Here is an 18,886-nt window from a genome sequence, read left to right as displayed (position 1 = left end):
AATGGCCAAAATCAGCCAAGAAAGATGAGATAGGACAGCAGTGAAAGCAGAACCACACTTATGTAAGGATTTGAAAAGTTTGAAAGGGCAAGGCATGTTTGGGAAAACTACAGGTAGCTCTGGGTAACTGAAGTTCACGGTATATTCATTCACTTAATCCTTTTCTCATCCAATCCACAAGCATTTTTGTGACTGCTTATTTACTGTGTCAGGCACTACATAAACATGAGGAAATGACTGGAGATGAAGCATGAACAGAAAGAGAAGACCATGAGAAAACTTAGAAAGTAAACTAAGTGGGGACCTGGCACTCCTTGCACCATTCCTATATGGGGTTGTGGCATGTTTGTGGAATATATATTGCAGAGTTAGAGGATGCTGGAGGAAATTTTGGAACATTCAGATTCTCATTCGTTTTCCCTCCCAGAAACAGAACTACCCAATACAAAATTTCCTGATGGCAAAAATACATTAAAAAAAAGAAAAAATCCTTATATGTCTATTTCCTTTCTCTGTCCACTGCCACAACACCAATTTAACATTTACTTTTCAGAAGAATCTTGTTTGAAAAATTGCTATGCTCCAGTCATTCTTCTAGATATCAAGGATACCAAGATGGATAAGATGAAGCTCCCTGTATTCGAGTTGCTCATATTCTGGGAACTCAGGGTGGAGTCAGATCTAAATAGTGTGCAGAACCCAACATACAGTTGGACTAAGGGTTTGAATAAAATATACGGATGCTGGAGTTCTCATTGTGGCTCAGCAGTAATGAACCCGACTAGTATCCATGAGGACAATCCAGGTTCAATTGCTGGCCTCAGTCAGTGGGCTAACAATAGTGTTGCCATGAACTGTGGTGTAGGTCACAGACGTGGCTCCGATCTGGCATTGCTGTGGCTGTGGTGTAGGCCAGCAGCTGTAGCTTTGATTAGACCCCTAGCCTGGGAACCTCTATATGCCCCAGGTGCAGCCCTAAAAGCAAAAAAAAAAAAAAAAAAAAAAAAAAAAAAAAAAGAAAGAAAGAAAGAAAAAAGAAAAAGAAAAAAAATACTATGGATGCATAAATAGTGAAGTGACTCATTCTGCATGGTGTGGTGGGGCAGGGAGAGGGTGGGTGGTATACTGAAGAAGGATTCCCACAGGAGTTGGCTAGACTGGAGTACCAGTGAGAGTAAAATAAGAAATTCTTATCATTTCTTCTTCACCTTGATTGGACTGAACAAATATAGCTACACCGCTAACACTCTGAAACTTAACATGACGAGGGGGAGGACAATGCCATTTTCTTAATATCGTCCTCTGTGAGCTCCAGAGCTTGAGTTGGTTTACTTCTTTTTGCCTCTTTGAAATCCATAGATCAGGGTAGATTGATAATTTCTGGGACTTTTATTTTTTTATTTATTTGTCTTTTTAGGGCCACACCTGAGGCATGTGGAAGTTCCCAGGCTAAGGGTCTAATTGGAGCTGTAGCCACCGGCCTACACCAGAGCCACAGCAACATGGGATCTGAGCCGCATCTGTGACCTACACCACAGCTCATAGCAACACCAGATCCTTAACCCAATGAGGGAGGCCAGGGATCAAACCTGCAACCTCATGGTTCCTAGTCAGATTTGTTTCCACTGTACCATGATTGGAACTCCTGGGACTTTATTTTTAATAAATAAAAATAGCTGCAAGCTTGCAGAAATGCTTAAAGAAACCAACCAAACTTTAAATATCTTAAAGGGTGTAGTGGATGCTGTAGTGAACCACCAAACTCACCCCCTTCAGGGACCTGGGCACCTATTCTTTGAGCTGTCCAGAGCATTAGCTTCCAGTGTTTCACAACCAAGCCCCTTCTTTGGAATTGCTTTGTGGCAAAGCTTTTTGCTCAGATCACACTTCTTTCCTGGGGTTGTCTATATCCATTGACTGGCTGATGTGAGAGTATAGCGGTCTAGCCCCTTGGCCTAGATTAGCCTTAACTCTGCAGGGCCATTCCTGCTCCAGAGCTCCCCATGGGGTCTGCTAAGCCCTCAATTGCAATTGCACCACAATTTATCAATCTCTGTGCTCCTGATTCAGCTTATCTCTCTCCCTTGTAAGTCTGAGCACTCCCTTAACCTGCTTCATGTAAATTTCCATCTCAGAATCTGTTTGCTGGGGAACTGACTTAACGAAAAAATGAGCTAAGAATTCAAAACAGGTTTCCCAGAAATTCTCATATAGAATTGGAAAAGTTCCACCATTGAAAAGTGTCCTGACTCCTGCCCAGTGGATACAATGGCTTTTTTGTTAAACTGGTGGGGGAAAGTCATGAAACAGAATCTGCTTCTCCCTTGGATGGGAAGATGGATCAAAGGGAGAGAGTTGCAAGAACTAAGAATGGCTAACATATCACCTGGTGTAATTAGTAACTAATGATCAACTGATTGTTATGCTTTGCTATTTTAATAAAGATTTATATATTTATTGGGAAAAAAATAAATGCTTCAAACCCCCTTCTGTTATGTGAGTCTAAGCCTGCTGTTTGGACTGCGAAGTTATAAGTTATGCTCCTCTATTCAACTAGATGTCCCATAAATCCAAGTCATGGACCCCGAGAGGGAATTTTATTATAATTTTTGGTTTTGTTAATAGAAACCCTTAAAGTTACAATTTCAAAATACCTAACTTCTTGAACCTAAACTCCTCGGCCATGCCCTCTGCAGGATGATTCCATCCTCTGCAGTATCCCCACTGTCTTCCAACACCAAGTTCATGTCTCCCTCCCTTCCATCTTATAAATCACTCTGCCATCTTCCTCCTCACCCACCCAAATACTACCCACCTTTGAAAGGTCTGAGCCTTCCATGGAGCCTTCTTTGTCCAGCCCACCTTTGACAAGCTCTTCCCACCCTAACTCCTATTGCCCCATTTTCTTCAACTTTGTATCTCATATCCAATTGTATCCCATATTGCTTAGCACAGGGCTAGGCACATGTACCTAGATCCTCAACGAATAATATTTTTAACAGCTTTATTAATATATAATTTACATACCAAAAATTCACTTAGGAGTCCCTGCTGTTGTGTAGAGGGTTAAGGATCCAGTGTTGCCACTGCTGTGTCATAAGTCACAGCTGAAGCTTTATTGAATCCCTGGCCTGAGAGCTTCCATATGCCAGGGGTGTGGCCAAAAAAATTCACCTGTTTTAAGTGTATGATTTAGCAATTTTTAGTAAATGCACATAGTTGTGAAATAACTGCCACAATCCAACTTTAAAACATTTCCATCACCCCCAAAAGATCTCTGATGCCACTGGCTCTCTAGATTGCAAGAAATATATTTTGTGTTCTTGATTTGGAAGAGCCTTACATTTTCTAATGATCACCTATTGAGACCCTTTCACAAATAATCTAAGGTAGACCTTTGGAAAAATAAGCATTGTTAAATAAATGTCACTGAGAACCCCCGTCTCACTAACAAATTGATTACATCTACTTCTTATCACAGCCTAAAAAGGTATCATTTTTAGGTAAAATTCTAAGAACCTAGATGTATTTTAAACTTCATATTGTTGATACTCTGGGTTTTCTTTTGAAAGTGAAAACAGGAAGGAATTGGGATGAACAGAGTACATGATGACATCCTGGGAGCATTCAGACAAGTCAATTCACGTGTGGAAATTAAATAGGTCAGACAAACATCCTTTTCTGCACTCCCTTTGTCTTGAACCCAAGGGAGATGTTCTCCTCCTGAGAACAATTAGAAAAGACAGCCTGCAGAGGTTGAGCATGTCGCTTCCTGTGTAGGTCAAACACAAGGCAAGCCTTACACCTTGTATTAGTTTTACTCATATTCCGTTAAATAGGCCATCCTTTGTGTATCTGACCTCTTAAATATTAAGCAACTTTTTAAAAATGACATTTGAAGTCATTTTAAATTGTGCCTATTTGATCAATTACCTTAAAAGCAAATAAACAAGAGAAACAAAGCCAAATCACTTCCTGCTGTTTTTCACAAACTGATAATATATTGATAAACTCATCATCATAATAATAATGTTTTAATGAAGTTGAGACTATTGATAGATAACACATAAAATGCATCAAGAAAAAAGCGATTGTGATTTTTATTTTATGATGCCCAAATAAAACAAGATTATTTCACCCTTAAAAAACAAATCTTAACCCGAAAAGCTATAAAACAAATGTCTCCAGTGTGAGGGCCGTGTATAATATGAGAGTGAAAAAATTCTCCACATACTCATGTGGTGAGGAGACCATAGAGTCTTGAAACCAGCAGTACAACGGGTATGACTTTTTTTTTTTTAGGATTATGTGAACTTAGTCCCGAGGATACTGAACTATTTAAATCAAAGTTCCAAAGCGTGACATCTCAAATGCTCCCTTAACCTGGCAGAGAAGTTAGTGCTTCAAGTATAGAAATTATCTCAACATTATCATTTCAACTCTCCCTTATATTTGAATACCAGAAGTATAAAGACTTTAAAAAGCTATTCACGTCTATTTTCAATAATTAGACTCTTTTTATTGTAGAACCAAAATAAAACAGAAACAGTCATAAGGATGAATTGGCACATAACATTCTCCTTTATAGTACAATAAAATATTCTCTGTGAATGTATTTTGCCAGACTTGTCACCACTAATGATATGAAAAGAGTTAAGCTTTTGTTTATCACCATGATTTTCAAGATCAGCAGTTGAAAAATCCCAGTGGAACCCAGTGATTTGAGTAGTGCCATCTCCTGAGTCTGTGACCAAGGGAAGGCAGCATTTTGTTTCCACAAAGCCAATCTACTAATTAACCCTCAGGAAGTGGGCCTTTCTACAACACTTGGGGTAAAAGAATTGTTTCTTATATGCCCGTAGAGCCAAATATCAGAAAAACATAAATATTTATTAAAATATTTATTTCATTCAATGACCAAAGGAAGTGTAAATGTTTCCTGCCTTGAGTGTGTATATTAAAACGGCATTTAACATTTAACAAAACCAACAGTGCGACAGGCACCACTAAAATACAAAGCACTTCAACCGGAAATTACTATGATGAAACTTTTTAAAATAGGAGGGTAAGCAGTTCCTGTTGTGGCTCAGCAGTAATGAATCTGACTAGTATCCATAAGGAGGAGGGTTGAATCCCTGGCCTAACTCAGTGGGTTAAGGATCTGGCATTACCATGAGCTGTGGTGTAGGTGGCACATGTGGCTCAGATCCCGCATTGCTGTGGCTGTGGTGTAGGCCAGCAGTTATAGCTCCCATTCGACCCCTAGCCTGGGAACTTCCACATGCCGTGGGTGAGGCCCTGAAAAGACCAAAATAATAACAATAATAATAAAATTAAAAATAAATAAAAATATGAAGGTATATTTTACTTTCTTACAACTGAAAAAAATTGTACCTATTAATATGGTTATATTTTATTCTGAGTACCTCCAGACAAAACCCCAATATAATAGTCACAAATCTTCATATAACTCTAATGTTTCTTTAAATGAGGAGTATTTTGAAACTTTTTTTCCCCATAAGCCTCAGTAAACAATTGTGTATTCATCAGTAAAGGATATTCTTATATGTTTATTTTGGGTTAAATGAAGTTAATTGGTAATAAAAAGCCTTAAATAGGGAGATCTATTTCCCTAGAAGAGATGTAATATAATATACTCTTACCTATAGATATGAAAAAGTAGATTTACATTATTGTCAAGTAAAATGCAAGTTTACCATGGAACTTTTTTAAATTAGGAAAATTACTCCTTTAATCTCTAAATAAACTTAATGTACTGAATTTCTGGAACCAAGTGCTACTTGCAGTTTGTGATGAAAGGCATTTATCCGTTCTTTCTGCACGGGCCAGTTCAAGATGCAGTGAGATTTAAACATTCCTCTTCTCAAACAGAGTGCATGGTTCAGTTTATAATCTGGAATCTCCTCAAGAAAGATCAGTATAATGGAATCCAGATTTTGTTCAATAGCTTGCTGAACTGCATGGTGCACCTTGAATCTAAGTTTAAAAAAATTATTAATTAACTTATATGTCAATACATAATTTTTAATAGCCAAAAGCTCTAAAATCTAAAATTCCCCTTATAGTTAACTTTAATCTGTCACTAAAAACCAGGTTATGTTTTTTCTTAATTTTATTTTTAAAATTCTTTGAGTAGTGAGCAATAATGTTAGTAATATTATGAAAGCTCAATTTAAAAACAAGAACACACTTCAAATTTCACAGGGTTCACCTACCTTTTGCACAATGGATCTTTCAGTAGATGTTGTGTTATGACAAAAATAATTTTTCTGCTCCTTTTGATGCTATTAACAATTGCTTCAAGTTCAAGGGCACCTGCCTCAAAGTCCCTTTCTTCCAGACAAAATCTGAGAGTTTCATCTTTTTCTTCCATCGGGGCGAAGTGTTCCCAGACCCAATCCCTATCTTTATAGGCATGAATTATATATGCTGCATATTCAAACTGCTCTGGCTGCTTGTCTATTTCTTTGAAACCAAGAACTCGATGCACTGAAACATTCCAATAAAAAGATATCCACCAGCCTTCGAAATGGATGAGCAGTATAATAAAGATAAAAATCAGTAGCATACTGGTAGTTATCATGAAAAAGAGTTCAAATGGGGCACTGTCTTTGCAGGGTGATATATCAAAAAGAATCACTGGGAGACCATGATATTGAGGTGGAGTATTGCAGAGGTAATGGCTGGATAATTCAGAGATGTTGGTGTGAGTACTATTAATCCAACTAACAAACCAGGCAATGCTTTCACACGTACAGTCAAACGGATTGAAGCGCATATCTAAATTACTCAACTTCTGGAATGCAGGTCCAAAAACAGTCTTCTTGACTGACGTTATGAGATTCTTCTGAAGGCTTAATGACTTCAGAGACACTTGATTATCAAAGACAGATGGTGGAAGGATGTTTAAATTATTCAATCCTAAATCGATGCTCTTCAATTCAGATAAGTCCCTGAAGGCATCTGCTGGGATTTCATCAAAGCCATTAGACTCTAAGTTAAGGATGTGGAGGTGAGAAAGGCCCTTCAGAAACTGAACAGGACCGCCAGGGTTTGCGTGTTTCCAGAGCCGTGCTAAATTGTTATGCTGCAAATCCAGAATTTGTAGTTTCTCAAGACCCTTCAACAGTTCATCATTTATGTTGGCTATATTGTTGTTACTTAGATCCAAAATGGTCAAGTTAAAAAGAGGGTGAAAAGGTGAAGGGGAGCAATCCATGTTTCTAAGGGCCACCCTTCGGAGCATCAGTTGTTGAAGGCTTGGAACCAAGGCGAAAGAGTTGGTAGTCAGCTCTAGGTATCTGTTGTAGGAAAGGTAGACTTCAACAATATTTTTTAGACCTCTCCATTCCTGTCCTGTGAGTTCTTGCCCAATTTCATTAAGGCCGAGGTCAAGTACCTTTAGGTGGCCCAACCAAGAAAAAGCACCACTCTCTATTTTTGAGATTTTATTTTTGGTTAGGTTGAGTATGAGAAGAGGGGAATCAGCGAGTGATATAAATGTTTCATTTGTTAAAGTTCGCAAACTTGAGAAGGAGTTGGATAGACTTAAACTTTTCAGCTTTATCAGTCCTGTGAAAGTATTCCTTTTTATGCCTGGAAAGTTGTTATCTTCCATGTTGAGATACTCCAAAGATTTTAGCCATTTAAAGGAAAAGTCCTCTATTTTGGGAAGTGAAGCCAAGGAAACGCTTTGTTTAGTAAAAGATCGTCTCAGATTCAGGTATTTCACATTGGAAAGCCCATAAAGAGAGCGAGAAGACAAATGCTCTATATTGTTATACTCCAGAAAGAAATATTTCAGATGTGGAAGCCAAGCAAAGGAATCATTACCAATCACACTTAAGCTGTTATGGGAAAGATCAAGCATGCTGAGGTTTGTCTGCTTTAGTCCAAAGAAAGTCGTGTTGCTGGTTTGGTACAGCTGGATGTTGCTCAGGGATAGATTCTCAATGCTTGTGTTGGATAATTCCAAGCAAAGTTTCTCTGTCAGACTGGGGCTCAGTTTGACATTGTTCAGAGAGAGGCCAAATAATTTTCCAATGGCATGAAAACACCCTGGAGAGAACTAAGAGTGGGATGGAAAAAGAGGTTAGTAACTAAAATACAATAGAGTCTGTATGGCCCTTGAAAAGTTTAAGCACAATTCTTTACTCAATAGCCTCTCCTCTTTCCCACCTCCTCTGGGTCTTCTCTCCATCCCCGTGTGTCCCTCCCCTGCTGCTCTAGCCCTTGCCTCCCCTGGCCACTGGCTAGCTTCTATTCAGCATCCCTGACTCAGCTTAGATGCCACCTCTTCAGAGGGTCTTCCCTGATCTCCTAGTCTCGATTAAGGCTTCTGGGACTCTTACTTCCTCATACTGAGTATAATTGTAATTAATAAGTTATTTGTAAAGCCACCTCTGGGACAGATCCTGTTTCTGTCTTGGTGACCACTGTTCTCAGTGAACATCCTGGAATGAATAGGTGGATTTTATCACAAAACATTGATATGCATTTTCCTTCCTGTGACTCTGAGCTTCAGTGCTCCCCTGTGTCTTCCTGCTAAGGTTTTCTCCTGACTTTATTTCCTTATGTGTTGCCAGCTCCCTTCCAATCTGGCGCCCATTCCCTCAGTGGAAGCCTGGGCTGCTCTGGGATTCAGTGCTGGAGCAAGACAGCAAAAGGCAGGAGAGAAGGAATCCAGAGAGAATAGGGATTAAGGCTACCAGGAGAGTCTTTCTACTGTCATGTGGGTGATGTTAGGACTAATGGAAGAAATGACAGAAATATGGAAGAAAAGTGTGCTTTATAATAAGTAAGGTGAGTCAAAATGCAAAGCAGGAAGTGATAAGAATAATTATGGTAAAACTTTTATGATAGGATTATTGTGCAGTCACTAAATTTAAGTTTTTGAATAATTCTTAATGACATGGTGGATTGTCACAATATGATATTACTTTTATTTTTTATTTTTTTAACTTTTAATTTTATGATTTTTATTTTTTTCCATTATACCTGGTTTACAGTGTTCTGTCAATTTTCTACTGTACAGCATGGTGACCAAGTTACACTTACATGTATACATATTTTTCTCACATTGAAATATTAGAAAAGGAATACAAAAATACAATACCTTTTAAAATTGCACCCCCCAAAAATCAAATACCTGGGAATACACCTGATCAAGGAGGTAAAAGACTTATATGCTGAGAACTATAAAACATTAATCAAGGAAATTAAAGAGGATGTAAAGAAATGGAAAGATATTCCATGCTCCTGGGTTGGAAAAATTAATATTGTAAAAATGGCCATACTACCCAAAGCAATCTACAGATTCAATGCAATCCCTATCAAATTACCCATGACATTTTTCACAGAACTAGAAAAAACAATCCAAAAATTTATATGGAACCACAAAAGACCCATAATTGCCAAAGCAATTCTGAGGAACAAAAACCAAGCAGGAGGCATAATTCTCCCAGACTTCAGGCAATATTACAGAGCCGCAGTCATCAAGACAGTGTGGTACTGGTACCAAAACAGACAGACAGACTGATGGAACAGAATAGAGAACCCAGAAATAAACCTGGACACCTATGGTCAATTAATCTTTGACAAAGGAGGCAAGAACATAAAATGGGAAAAAGACAGTCTTTTCAGCAAATGTTGCTGGGAAACCTGGACAGCTGCATGCAAATCAATGAAACTAGAATACACCCTCACACCATGCACAAAAAAAAAATTCAAAATGGCTTAAGGACTTAAATATAAGGCAGGACACCATCAAACTCCTAGAAGAGAACATAGGCAAAACATTCTCTGACATCAACCTTACAAATATTTTCTCAGTTCAGTCTCCCAAAGCAACAGAAATAAAAGCAAAAATAAACCAATGGGACTTAGTCAAACTGACAAGCTTTTTGCACAGTAAGGGAAACCAAAAAGAAAACAAAAAGACAACTTACAGAATGGCAAAAAATAGTTGCAAATGATGCATGACAAGAGCTTAATCTTTAAAATATAAAAACAACTATACAATTCAACAGCAAAAAAGCCAACAACCCAATTGAAAAATGGGCAAAAGACCTGAAGAGACATTTCTGCAAGGAAGATATACAGATGGCCAACAAGCACATGACAAAATGCTCAACATCCCTGATTATTAGAGAAATGCAAATCAAAACTACCACGAGATATCACCTCACACCAGTCAGGATGGCCATCATTAATAAGTCCACAGATAACAAATGCTGGAGGGGCTGTGGAGAAAAGGGAACCCTCCTGCACTGTTGGTGAGAATGTGAGCTGGTACAACCACTATGGAGATCAGTATGGAGGTACCTTAGAAAACTATACATAGAACTACCATATGACCCAGCAATCCCACTCTTGGGCATCTATCCAGACAAAACTTTCCTTGAAAAATACACACGCACCCACGTGTTCATTGCAGCACTATTCACAACAGCCAAGACATGGAAACAACCCTAATGTCCATTAACAGACGATTGGATTAGGAAGATGTCGTATATATACACAATGGAATACTACTCATCCATCAAAAAGAACACAATAATGCCACTTGCAGCAACATGGATGGAACTAGAGACTCTCATACTGAGTGAGGTAAGTCAGAAAGAGAAAGACAACTACCATATGATATCACCTATATCTGGAATCTAATATAAAGGCACAAATGAACCTTTCCACAGAAAAGAAAATCATGACTTGGAGAATAGACTTGTGGTTGCCAAGGGTGGGGGGTAGTGAGATGATTGGGAGCTTGAGGTTAATAGATGCAAACTATTGTCTTTGGAATGGATTAACAGTGATATCCTGCTGTGTAGCACTGGGAGCTATGTCTAGTCATTTATTATGGAGCATGATAATGTGAGAAAAAAGAAAGTATACATGTAAATGATCTTACTTTTTAAAAGGGAGGATCCACTGTCATCCTCAGAGAGACAACACAGCACAGTGGTTAAGAGCATGGCCCCTGGTCTCACATGGCCAGAAACCCAGTTCTGTCACCAGACCGTCACCTATGAGACTCTGGACAGGGTTCTTTAATCTTTCTTCATCTCAATTTACTCTTGAGCAAAATGATAATAAGTATAAGTTGATTACAGGGCTCTATAAAATTATATTTACATGGTGTTCCTATCGTGGCTCAGTGAAACGAATTTGACTAGTATCCATGAGGATGCAGGTTCAATCCCTGGCCTTGCACTGTGGCTGTGGTGTAGGCCAGCCGCTACGGCTCCAATTCAACCCCTAGCCTGGGAACCTCCATATACCACAGGTCCGGCCCTAAAAAGACTATACACACACACATACACACACACACACATATACACAAAGAACTTGTCACAATGCCTGACACATAAATATTCTATGAATTTCAGCTGCTACTGTTTCTTCTTTTATTACATGGAGAAAAGCTGGAGATAAATATCTTCAAATGATTGTCCTTGGATTGTGGGCTTTTGGATGATTTTTATTTTTCTCCTCATTATTTATATACTTTACATTTATTTGTATATTCCTACAATAAATGTTCTTAAAAATGCTGTTCAAAAATCAACATGAGTAGCTTGCATAAAATATTTAATTATTACTCAGGATAATATCATTCAGCCTATCTTTGTGTCTGAAAACTAATACAGCTTTAAAAAAGTCTGATTTTGTTAAGAATTCCTAATATTCTTATTTTTGGTTTGTAAAAGAATAAAATACAGACACACTACTATGCAAAAATAAGAGAAGATTGGAAAAAAAAAATGGAGATCATGGATCCAAATAGGGAAGGTTAGCTAAGTTTACCCCATTATAAAAGGTTTTTGTAAAAATATGCTAGTTACCATTTATTGAGCACTTACTATATGCCAGACACTGTGCTAAATTCTTTGTCACACAAGCCTATGGAGAAGTGTTATTACTATACCAATTTTAAAACTCAAGCACTGGAGCAGAGAGAACTGAATAATGTGCCTAATTACATAATTAGCAACACATAAAAAACCCAGACAGGGAGTCAGCTCATCTGACTCTAAAGCCTGTGCTCTTAACCATCATACTATTTTAATTCTTCCAGGGATCTTGTGCAATAGACAGTATTATTTCCACTTTACAGTCAAGAAATCTAGATCCAGAAAGATTAAATAAGTTCCCCAAGGCCAAAGTCCTTGTCTACAATGGAAGGAGGATTTTAACCCACTTCTGTTTGAGAGCAGAGCCCCAGCTCCCAACTGTTACCAAACTCCCTTTCTTGTGAGGATGATATCAATGGCCCCAAGCAGTAAGTGTGAAGGATTTCTGGAAGACATCATATAGGTTATCACCACTTTCACTAGATCTTTTTTTTTTTTTTTTTTTCATTTTTGGCCACCCCCTCGGCATGCTCCAGCGATCAGATCCAAGCTGCAGTTGCTACCTGAGCCTCACCTGCGCCAACATCGGATCCTTAACCCACTGTGTCAGGCCAGAGATCGAACCTGCATTCAAGTGCTCCCAAGATGCCCCCAATCCCTTGCACCACAGCAGGAACTCCTCACTACCTCTATCTTTAGATTCTTTTTTTCCCGCTAATGTCTGCACCTGCAGCATATGGGAGTTCCCAGTCTATGGGTTGAATCAGAGCTGCACTGCCGGCCTACACCACAGCCACAGCCACAGCCACACTAGATCCCAGCCATGTCTGCAACCTATGCCACAGCTTTCAGCAACACCGGATCCTTAACCCACTGAGTGGGGCCAGGAATGGAACCCACATCCTCATAGATGCTGGGTCCTTAACCTGCTGAGCCACAACATGAACTCCTAGGTTCTTTTCCACCTGACAAAATTAGGGGCTGCCCACACTTAAAAGTATAACATACAAATCTTTATCTTACCTCTTGTATTTGATTTGATGACAACTCTAATCTTTTTAAAGAAGAATTGCCAAGGAAATCAAGTTCTTCACGTTTTAGTGCAGAAATTTTATTATTTGCTAATAGAAGCTCTTGGAGATTTTCCAGTTGGAGCTGCGTTCCTAATTTAGTAGATGATAAACCATTATGAGATAGATCTAATTTGATTAAATTCTGAGGAGAAAAAATATGTATATAAGTTACCATCTTGCCATCAAAAATAGTTCTAAATGTACATGAATATTAGAAATAATGGAAGAGTAAAATGTCACATTTCTATAATTTTATAGAAAACTGATAATCAGAGTAATAAAAAATCTTGGTTGTGATAAAAATACCATTTCTATAAAGATTAATTTTTTACTTCAAAGTATCACTTTATTCCTCTTACCAAGATAAAAGGATTTAAGCTTACATATCATAGTATAAGGAATATTCATAATAAGAATTTATTTATTGATTTATATAAGCATTATTTATGATCTAAGAAATATTCATGTGGTTAATCAAACATACAGTGACATGCAACAGCTTTGAAACTAAACAAGAGAAAAGATGAAAAAATATTTTCTTAAGTATGAGGAGAATGTTGCTGTTCATGAAATTTTAAAAAAGATTTTTATATTGAGCAATATTGGTAGTTATGTAAACTTTGGATCATGGCTAGTACAGAACGTTAATTTTTGTTTGTTTGGCAGAGTTCTTTAAGATTAAGATTGAAACCGATTTAAGATGATGTTTTCTCTTTTGCAAATGTTTCTAATCACAAAGGCTGTGTTGGTGTGTGGGGTCCCCCCTCTGCCCATTTGGGGAGATCAGATTTTTTATTCGTCACCTTGATAATTAGATCTGAAGTCTAAAGGTGAAGAAATGATTTGAAAACGACATTTGATAACATGTTTTTTATTGCATTCATGGAAATGTTCATTTCCACCTTACCTTCAGGTTTTTAAAGGGATTATTTTGAATCTTCTGGATTGAGTTGGACATTAGATGGAGTTCAATCAAATTCATGCAGAAGATAAAGGTTTTATCAGAAAGCTGAGAGAGCTCATTGTGTTGGAGGTTCAAAATTTCCAACAAAGGGAGACTTTGGCACAATTCTGGCTCCAGCTTTGAGATGGTGTTAAATCCTCCATCCAAGGTAGTAAGTTGGCTGTATATTGTAAAATTGGCAGGTGGTAATCTTCTGAGTTGATTGTGGGTAAGATTCAACACTGTTATGTTTGCCGGGAGGTCATCGGGTATTTGAGTCAACTTCAGATGGCTGCAGTCAGCTATTTCATGTCTAACAGTACATTTGTTGGTAGAAGTTGTGTACAGTATCCAAAAGGGCAACAGTACCCAAAAGGAGTAGATATGACAAGGCAAACTCCTGCTCATGATTTTGCCTTATAAAAGAAAAACATAAAAAGTAAGGGGCAACATTAATAGCATATGCCTTCATATGCATTAGTTTATTCCTTATAAGATACAAAACCAAATGTGACTGTGTGACCTCGCTACTCACAACTTTTATGATATTCAAGTATGTGTCAACAGGTAATACTTCAAATGGAAATCAGCACAAAAAAGGAACAAATGGAACATACAAACTCCTTCCTCACTCTTCACCTCCACTCCTGCTGCAATGTTCCAAGGCAAACCTCTTGACAGTTTCTACTTTTAATTCTCATGGTCATTTTAACAAACCTAAATAACATGCTTATGTTTCTTTCTTTTCTTTCCTTTCCTTTTCTCCCTTCCTTCCTTCCTTCCTCCCTCCCTCCCTCCCTCCTTTTCTTCTTTCTTTCTTTCTTTCTTTCTTCCTTCCTTCCTTCCTTCCTTCCTTCCTTCCTTCCTTCCTTCCTTCCTTTCTTTCTTTCTCTCTTTCTCTCTTTCTTTCTTTCTCTCTCTCTCTTCCTTTCTTTCTTTCTTCTTCCTTTTTCTTTTTAGGTAGCATATGGAATTTTCCGAACTAGGGGTCTAATGGGAGTTGCAGCTGCCAGTCTATACCACAGCCACAGCAACATCGGATCCAAGCCACATCTGCGAACTACACCACAGCTTGTGGCAACACTGGATCCTTAACCCACTGAGTGAGGCCAGGGATTGAACCCACATCCTCATGGATACTAGTCCAGTTCTTAACCCACTGAGACACCATGGGAACTTGTATGCTTGTGTTCTAGTTCCTGACTTTAAGCATTTTCTTTCCATTAGAAAGATAAGGAAATTAATCATACTATTTTCTCATTCTCTTCACATTTTTCCTTAATTTTTAAAATCATTTTTATTTTTTCCATTATAGTTGATCACAGTGTTCTCTCAATTGTACTGCAAAGTGCCCCATCATATATGTCACACATTACCCTCCATCATGTTCCATCACAAGTGACTGAATATAGTTCCCTGTGCTATACAGCAGGATCTCATTGTTTATCCACTCCAAATGCAATAGTTTGCATCAATTAACCCCAGATTCCCTATGTCCTGTTATTTTTTATTTCACCTAATCTGTTGCTACATTTCTAACTGTAAAGGCTAATCCTAAACCTCTCCTCCAGTACCATAAGGGTACTACCTCTATTTACCAACTAACACATATATTACAAATAATATAACAAACATATTACAGTGTCTGCAATACATTCCCCTCACTTGTCTAGGTGATGTTTACCTCTTCTGGAAGGGTTGTAGCTAGAGAGCAGAAATACTGAGAAGGACTATGCCGTTGACAAAACACATAAGGACTGAAAGATATTCATTCCCAGATCTGAAGATATACTTCACCTGATGGACAAGACTCATCAAATGCTAGGCAGGGTGACTGAAAAAGGAAAAATACACAGAATGTTATGAAACTTCAGAACTGTAACCATTCACATGTTTAAAAAAAAAAAAAAACTTTTTAAAACCTTCTGAGGAAAACATGTGTTCAATTACTTCCAAAGGAAAGATCTGGAAAGCTACGGAACTTTTCATCAACAATATGAGCCACTAGAAAACAATCATGCTAAGCTGTCAAAACTTTCAGGGGAAATAATTTCGAACTCCGAATTTCATATCCAGCTGAAAGATTAAAGATGAGGTTAAAAATTATCTTGAGATATGCAGAGACTCAGCAAGTTTATCACTAGGCAACCTGCGTGAAAAGTTATCCTGAAATGTGCTTCAGTGAAACAAACAAAAACACAGGGAGAGAATGAAATGAGAGTGAAGAGCTGATGTTGCATGAAATGTAACAGAAACAAAGCAGGCTTAAAAGAGATGAAAAGCAGATTACTCACACATTTCATTGTTCAAGTGAAAGACAACATTGCATCATGGTTGGATGTGCTGTCTGGAGTCAGGCTGCTTAGAGTCAATCACATTTACAGTTTGGCTTGTACAGTTTGGTTTGTAAGTTCACAGGATTTCTCCCCTAAATGTATGCAGATAAACCTATACGCAGACACACACTAACACGCAATCCTAATATAAAGTTGGGAGGCAGATTCCTGAAACCAAGACTGCATGAGTCTCACTTATCCAGATTTCTGACCTTTCTACTCATCTGCACATCTTTCCACGTCTCCTCTTCCTCCATTTTCCTTTCTGATGCCAAAGAAAGCCATTTTCTCACACCTAGGAACACCTGAAGTGTTTTCTCCTTGTCAAGCCCATGACAAAATGCCAGCTCCCAACTCCTCTCCAGCCAAGAAAGGAGATAAACTGTTCAGCCCATGGGGTTTTGTATCTTTAAGACAAAGATGTGATTTTTTTTAAAAAAAGGCTGTGGCAAACTGATTTCCATCACTTCCCAAACATGCTTTCCCAGTTACAGAACACCACAAAGGAAAAAAAAAATAACACTGCATAAAATGATTTATCACATTAATTAGAAGTTCATTAATTACTGTTAATTACTGTCGCTTGTCCTCTGAGTTAGGATAGAGTTCTCCCCACCCATCTCACCTCCCTTTTCTTCTCTCCTTGCTGAATGATTCTGACTAGATCTCAAGCACCAGATCAAAAAAAGAGCCAAGAATGCTAAAACCAACTAGTGCTTTCTAGCTTTACCAAATATGAGAGAGCCTATCCCAGTGAGATTAAAATATTTACCTTCATTTACTCTGACAACAGCTGGCCATTCCTTTTTTCTTTAGTCCAAATCCAGTCGTTTTCATCTGGGAAGTGTGGCAAGTTTGCTGCAATCTTGAAAGTGAAACTAAAGTTAAAAAAAAAAAAAAAAACACGTTGGTACAGTCTAAGAAGGACAAAGGAAAAAAACCCACAATCTCAGCCGGAGGTGTTTTACATTGTACCTTTAAAATGCCTTGTTTATCTTCTTCAGGTACAGTCCCTTTGGGTTTTATTAAAAGGTCACAGGTTTAGTAACAGAGAAAGTTGAAAGGATTAAGACCTCACCCTTTGATGTGGGCCGGGCTTATACTCAGGAGGTTAATGAATATCTGAGAGTGAATTCCTCTTTTTTTTTTTTAAACAAAGTCTGATGTGTGACTGTCAGCATTTAGTAGAGTGCAGTCAATGGAACAGAAAAAAAAAAATAACCTCAATTCCTTATCAAAGCTAAGAACTTTCACTTATCTCATCTTATCTTCTTAGCAACCTTGTGAAGACAAATAATGCAGAAATTAACCTTTTTTTTTTTTTCTTTCTTTTTAGGGCCATACTGCGGCATGGGTATGTGGAATTTCCCAGGCTAGGGGGTCTAATTGGAGCTTCAGCTGCTGGCTTACACCACAGCTCACTGTCACGCCGAATCCTTAACCCACTGAGGAGGCCAGGGATGGAACCCTTGTCTTCACGGATCCTAGTCAGGTTCGTTACCGCTGAGTCAAGATGGGAATTCCAGAAATCAACCTTTTGATCAAAGAAGAGACCAAGTTTCAGAGTTCCCGTGGTGGCTCAGTGGTAATGAACCTGACTAGGATTCTTGAGGATTCGGGTTCCATCCCTGGCCTTGCTCAGTGGGTTAAAGATCCAGTGTTGCTGTGAGCAGATAATGGTTCAGATCCCGTATTGCAGTGGCTGTGGCATCGGCTGACAGCTCCAATTCGACTTCCATAAGCCCCAGTTGTGGCCCTTAAAAAAAAAAAAACCCAAATCCCCATTTTATTTTCATGAAGAGGTACAGACTTCTAGCTACAAAATAAATATATTGCATAGGGAATATAGTCAATAATATTGGAAATTTGCATGGTAACAGATGCTTACTAGACTTATTGCAATCATTTCATAATGCATATAAATATCAAATCACTATGTTGTACACATGACACTAATATAATATGGTATGTTAATTCTGATTCCCAAAAAACCTTGCCGTGGGTTTATAATGTGAGAAGTATATTATGGACCTAGAAGACCAGTTACATTGGCTTTAGAAAATTAGTTAGACTGTAAATTTTTTTTTTTTTGGATGTACCTACAGCATATTGAAGTTCCTAGGCCAGAGATCAAACCTGAGCCACTGCAGTGACAAAGATGGATCCTCATTCCCGGAGCCACCATGAAACTCTGGATAGACAGTCGTTTTGAAGTGCTCACTGGTCTTCCTTCACAGCCACCATTCAGAAAGGACACAGTCCTGCTCTGTCGTGTTTGAAATTCTAGAAGGCATTTCTTTTTCTCTTTTTTTGAAATCTTTCTCTAAAGTAAAGGTACAATCCCTCTTACAAGTGTCACTTCTATATCAGCACACTGAGCTTCAGCTGGTTGACTCTAAGTTGCCCACCAGACAACAAACTCAGCAAGAACCTTAATGAGAGAGGGAATAACACTGTCCTTCCTGTTACTCTCACTCACATCTACTAAGCAGGACTGAACTTGAACTTCCCCTCTGAAAATGAAAGCAATATTCGATGCACAGAGCTTCTAGCTCAACTTGAACTTTTATTCATTTTTTTATTTTTTTATTTTTTATTTTTGTAATTGTACATGAAAAATGGCGATCTCTTCCAGCTGTTATAAATCTGTGAGGTGGAGTC

General features: G+C 38.2%; 1 protein-coding gene across 3 annotated transcripts; it reads right to left on the bottom strand.

Moving 5' to 3' along the window:
* Positions 1 to 5,558: 5,558 nt before the first annotated feature.
* Positions 5,559 to 17,328, bottom strand: TLR3 (toll like receptor 3). Of its 3 annotated transcripts, none has more exons than XM_047772406.1 (7): positions 17,304 to 17,328; positions 16,998 to 17,103; positions 15,574 to 15,723; positions 13,854 to 14,305; positions 12,897 to 13,088; positions 6,237 to 8,089; positions 5,559 to 5,997 (listed from the first exon to the last, which is right to left on the bottom strand). In XM_047772406.1, the coding sequence occupies exons 4-7, from the start codon at positions 14,295 to 14,297 to the stop codon at positions 5,769 to 5,771; spliced, it is 2,718 nt and encodes a 905-aa protein (XP_047628362.1). In that variant the 5' UTR covers positions 14,298 to 14,305; positions 15,574 to 15,723; positions 16,998 to 17,103; positions 17,304 to 17,328; the 3' UTR covers positions 5,559 to 5,768. The 3 variants fall into 3 exon arrangements, with proteins under 3 accessions (XP_047628362.1, XP_047628361.1, XP_047628363.1); XM_047772405.1 differs by having other exon boundaries at positions 17,201 to 17,313; XM_047772407.1 differs by lacking the exons at positions 16,998 to 17,103; positions 17,304 to 17,328 and adding an exon at positions 16,184 to 16,737.
* Positions 17,329 to 18,886: the final 1,558 nt, after the last annotated feature.

The sequence above is a fragment of the Phacochoerus africanus genome, chromosome 3 (assembly GCF_016906955.1).
Source record: "Phacochoerus africanus isolate WHEZ1 chromosome 3, ROS_Pafr_v1, whole genome shotgun sequence".
Lineage (NCBI taxonomy): Eukaryota > Metazoa > Chordata > Mammalia > Artiodactyla > Suidae > Phacochoerus > Phacochoerus africanus.
The sequence above is the reverse complement of the archived record's forward strand: the minus strand, read 5'-3'. Positions and strand labels throughout refer to the sequence as shown.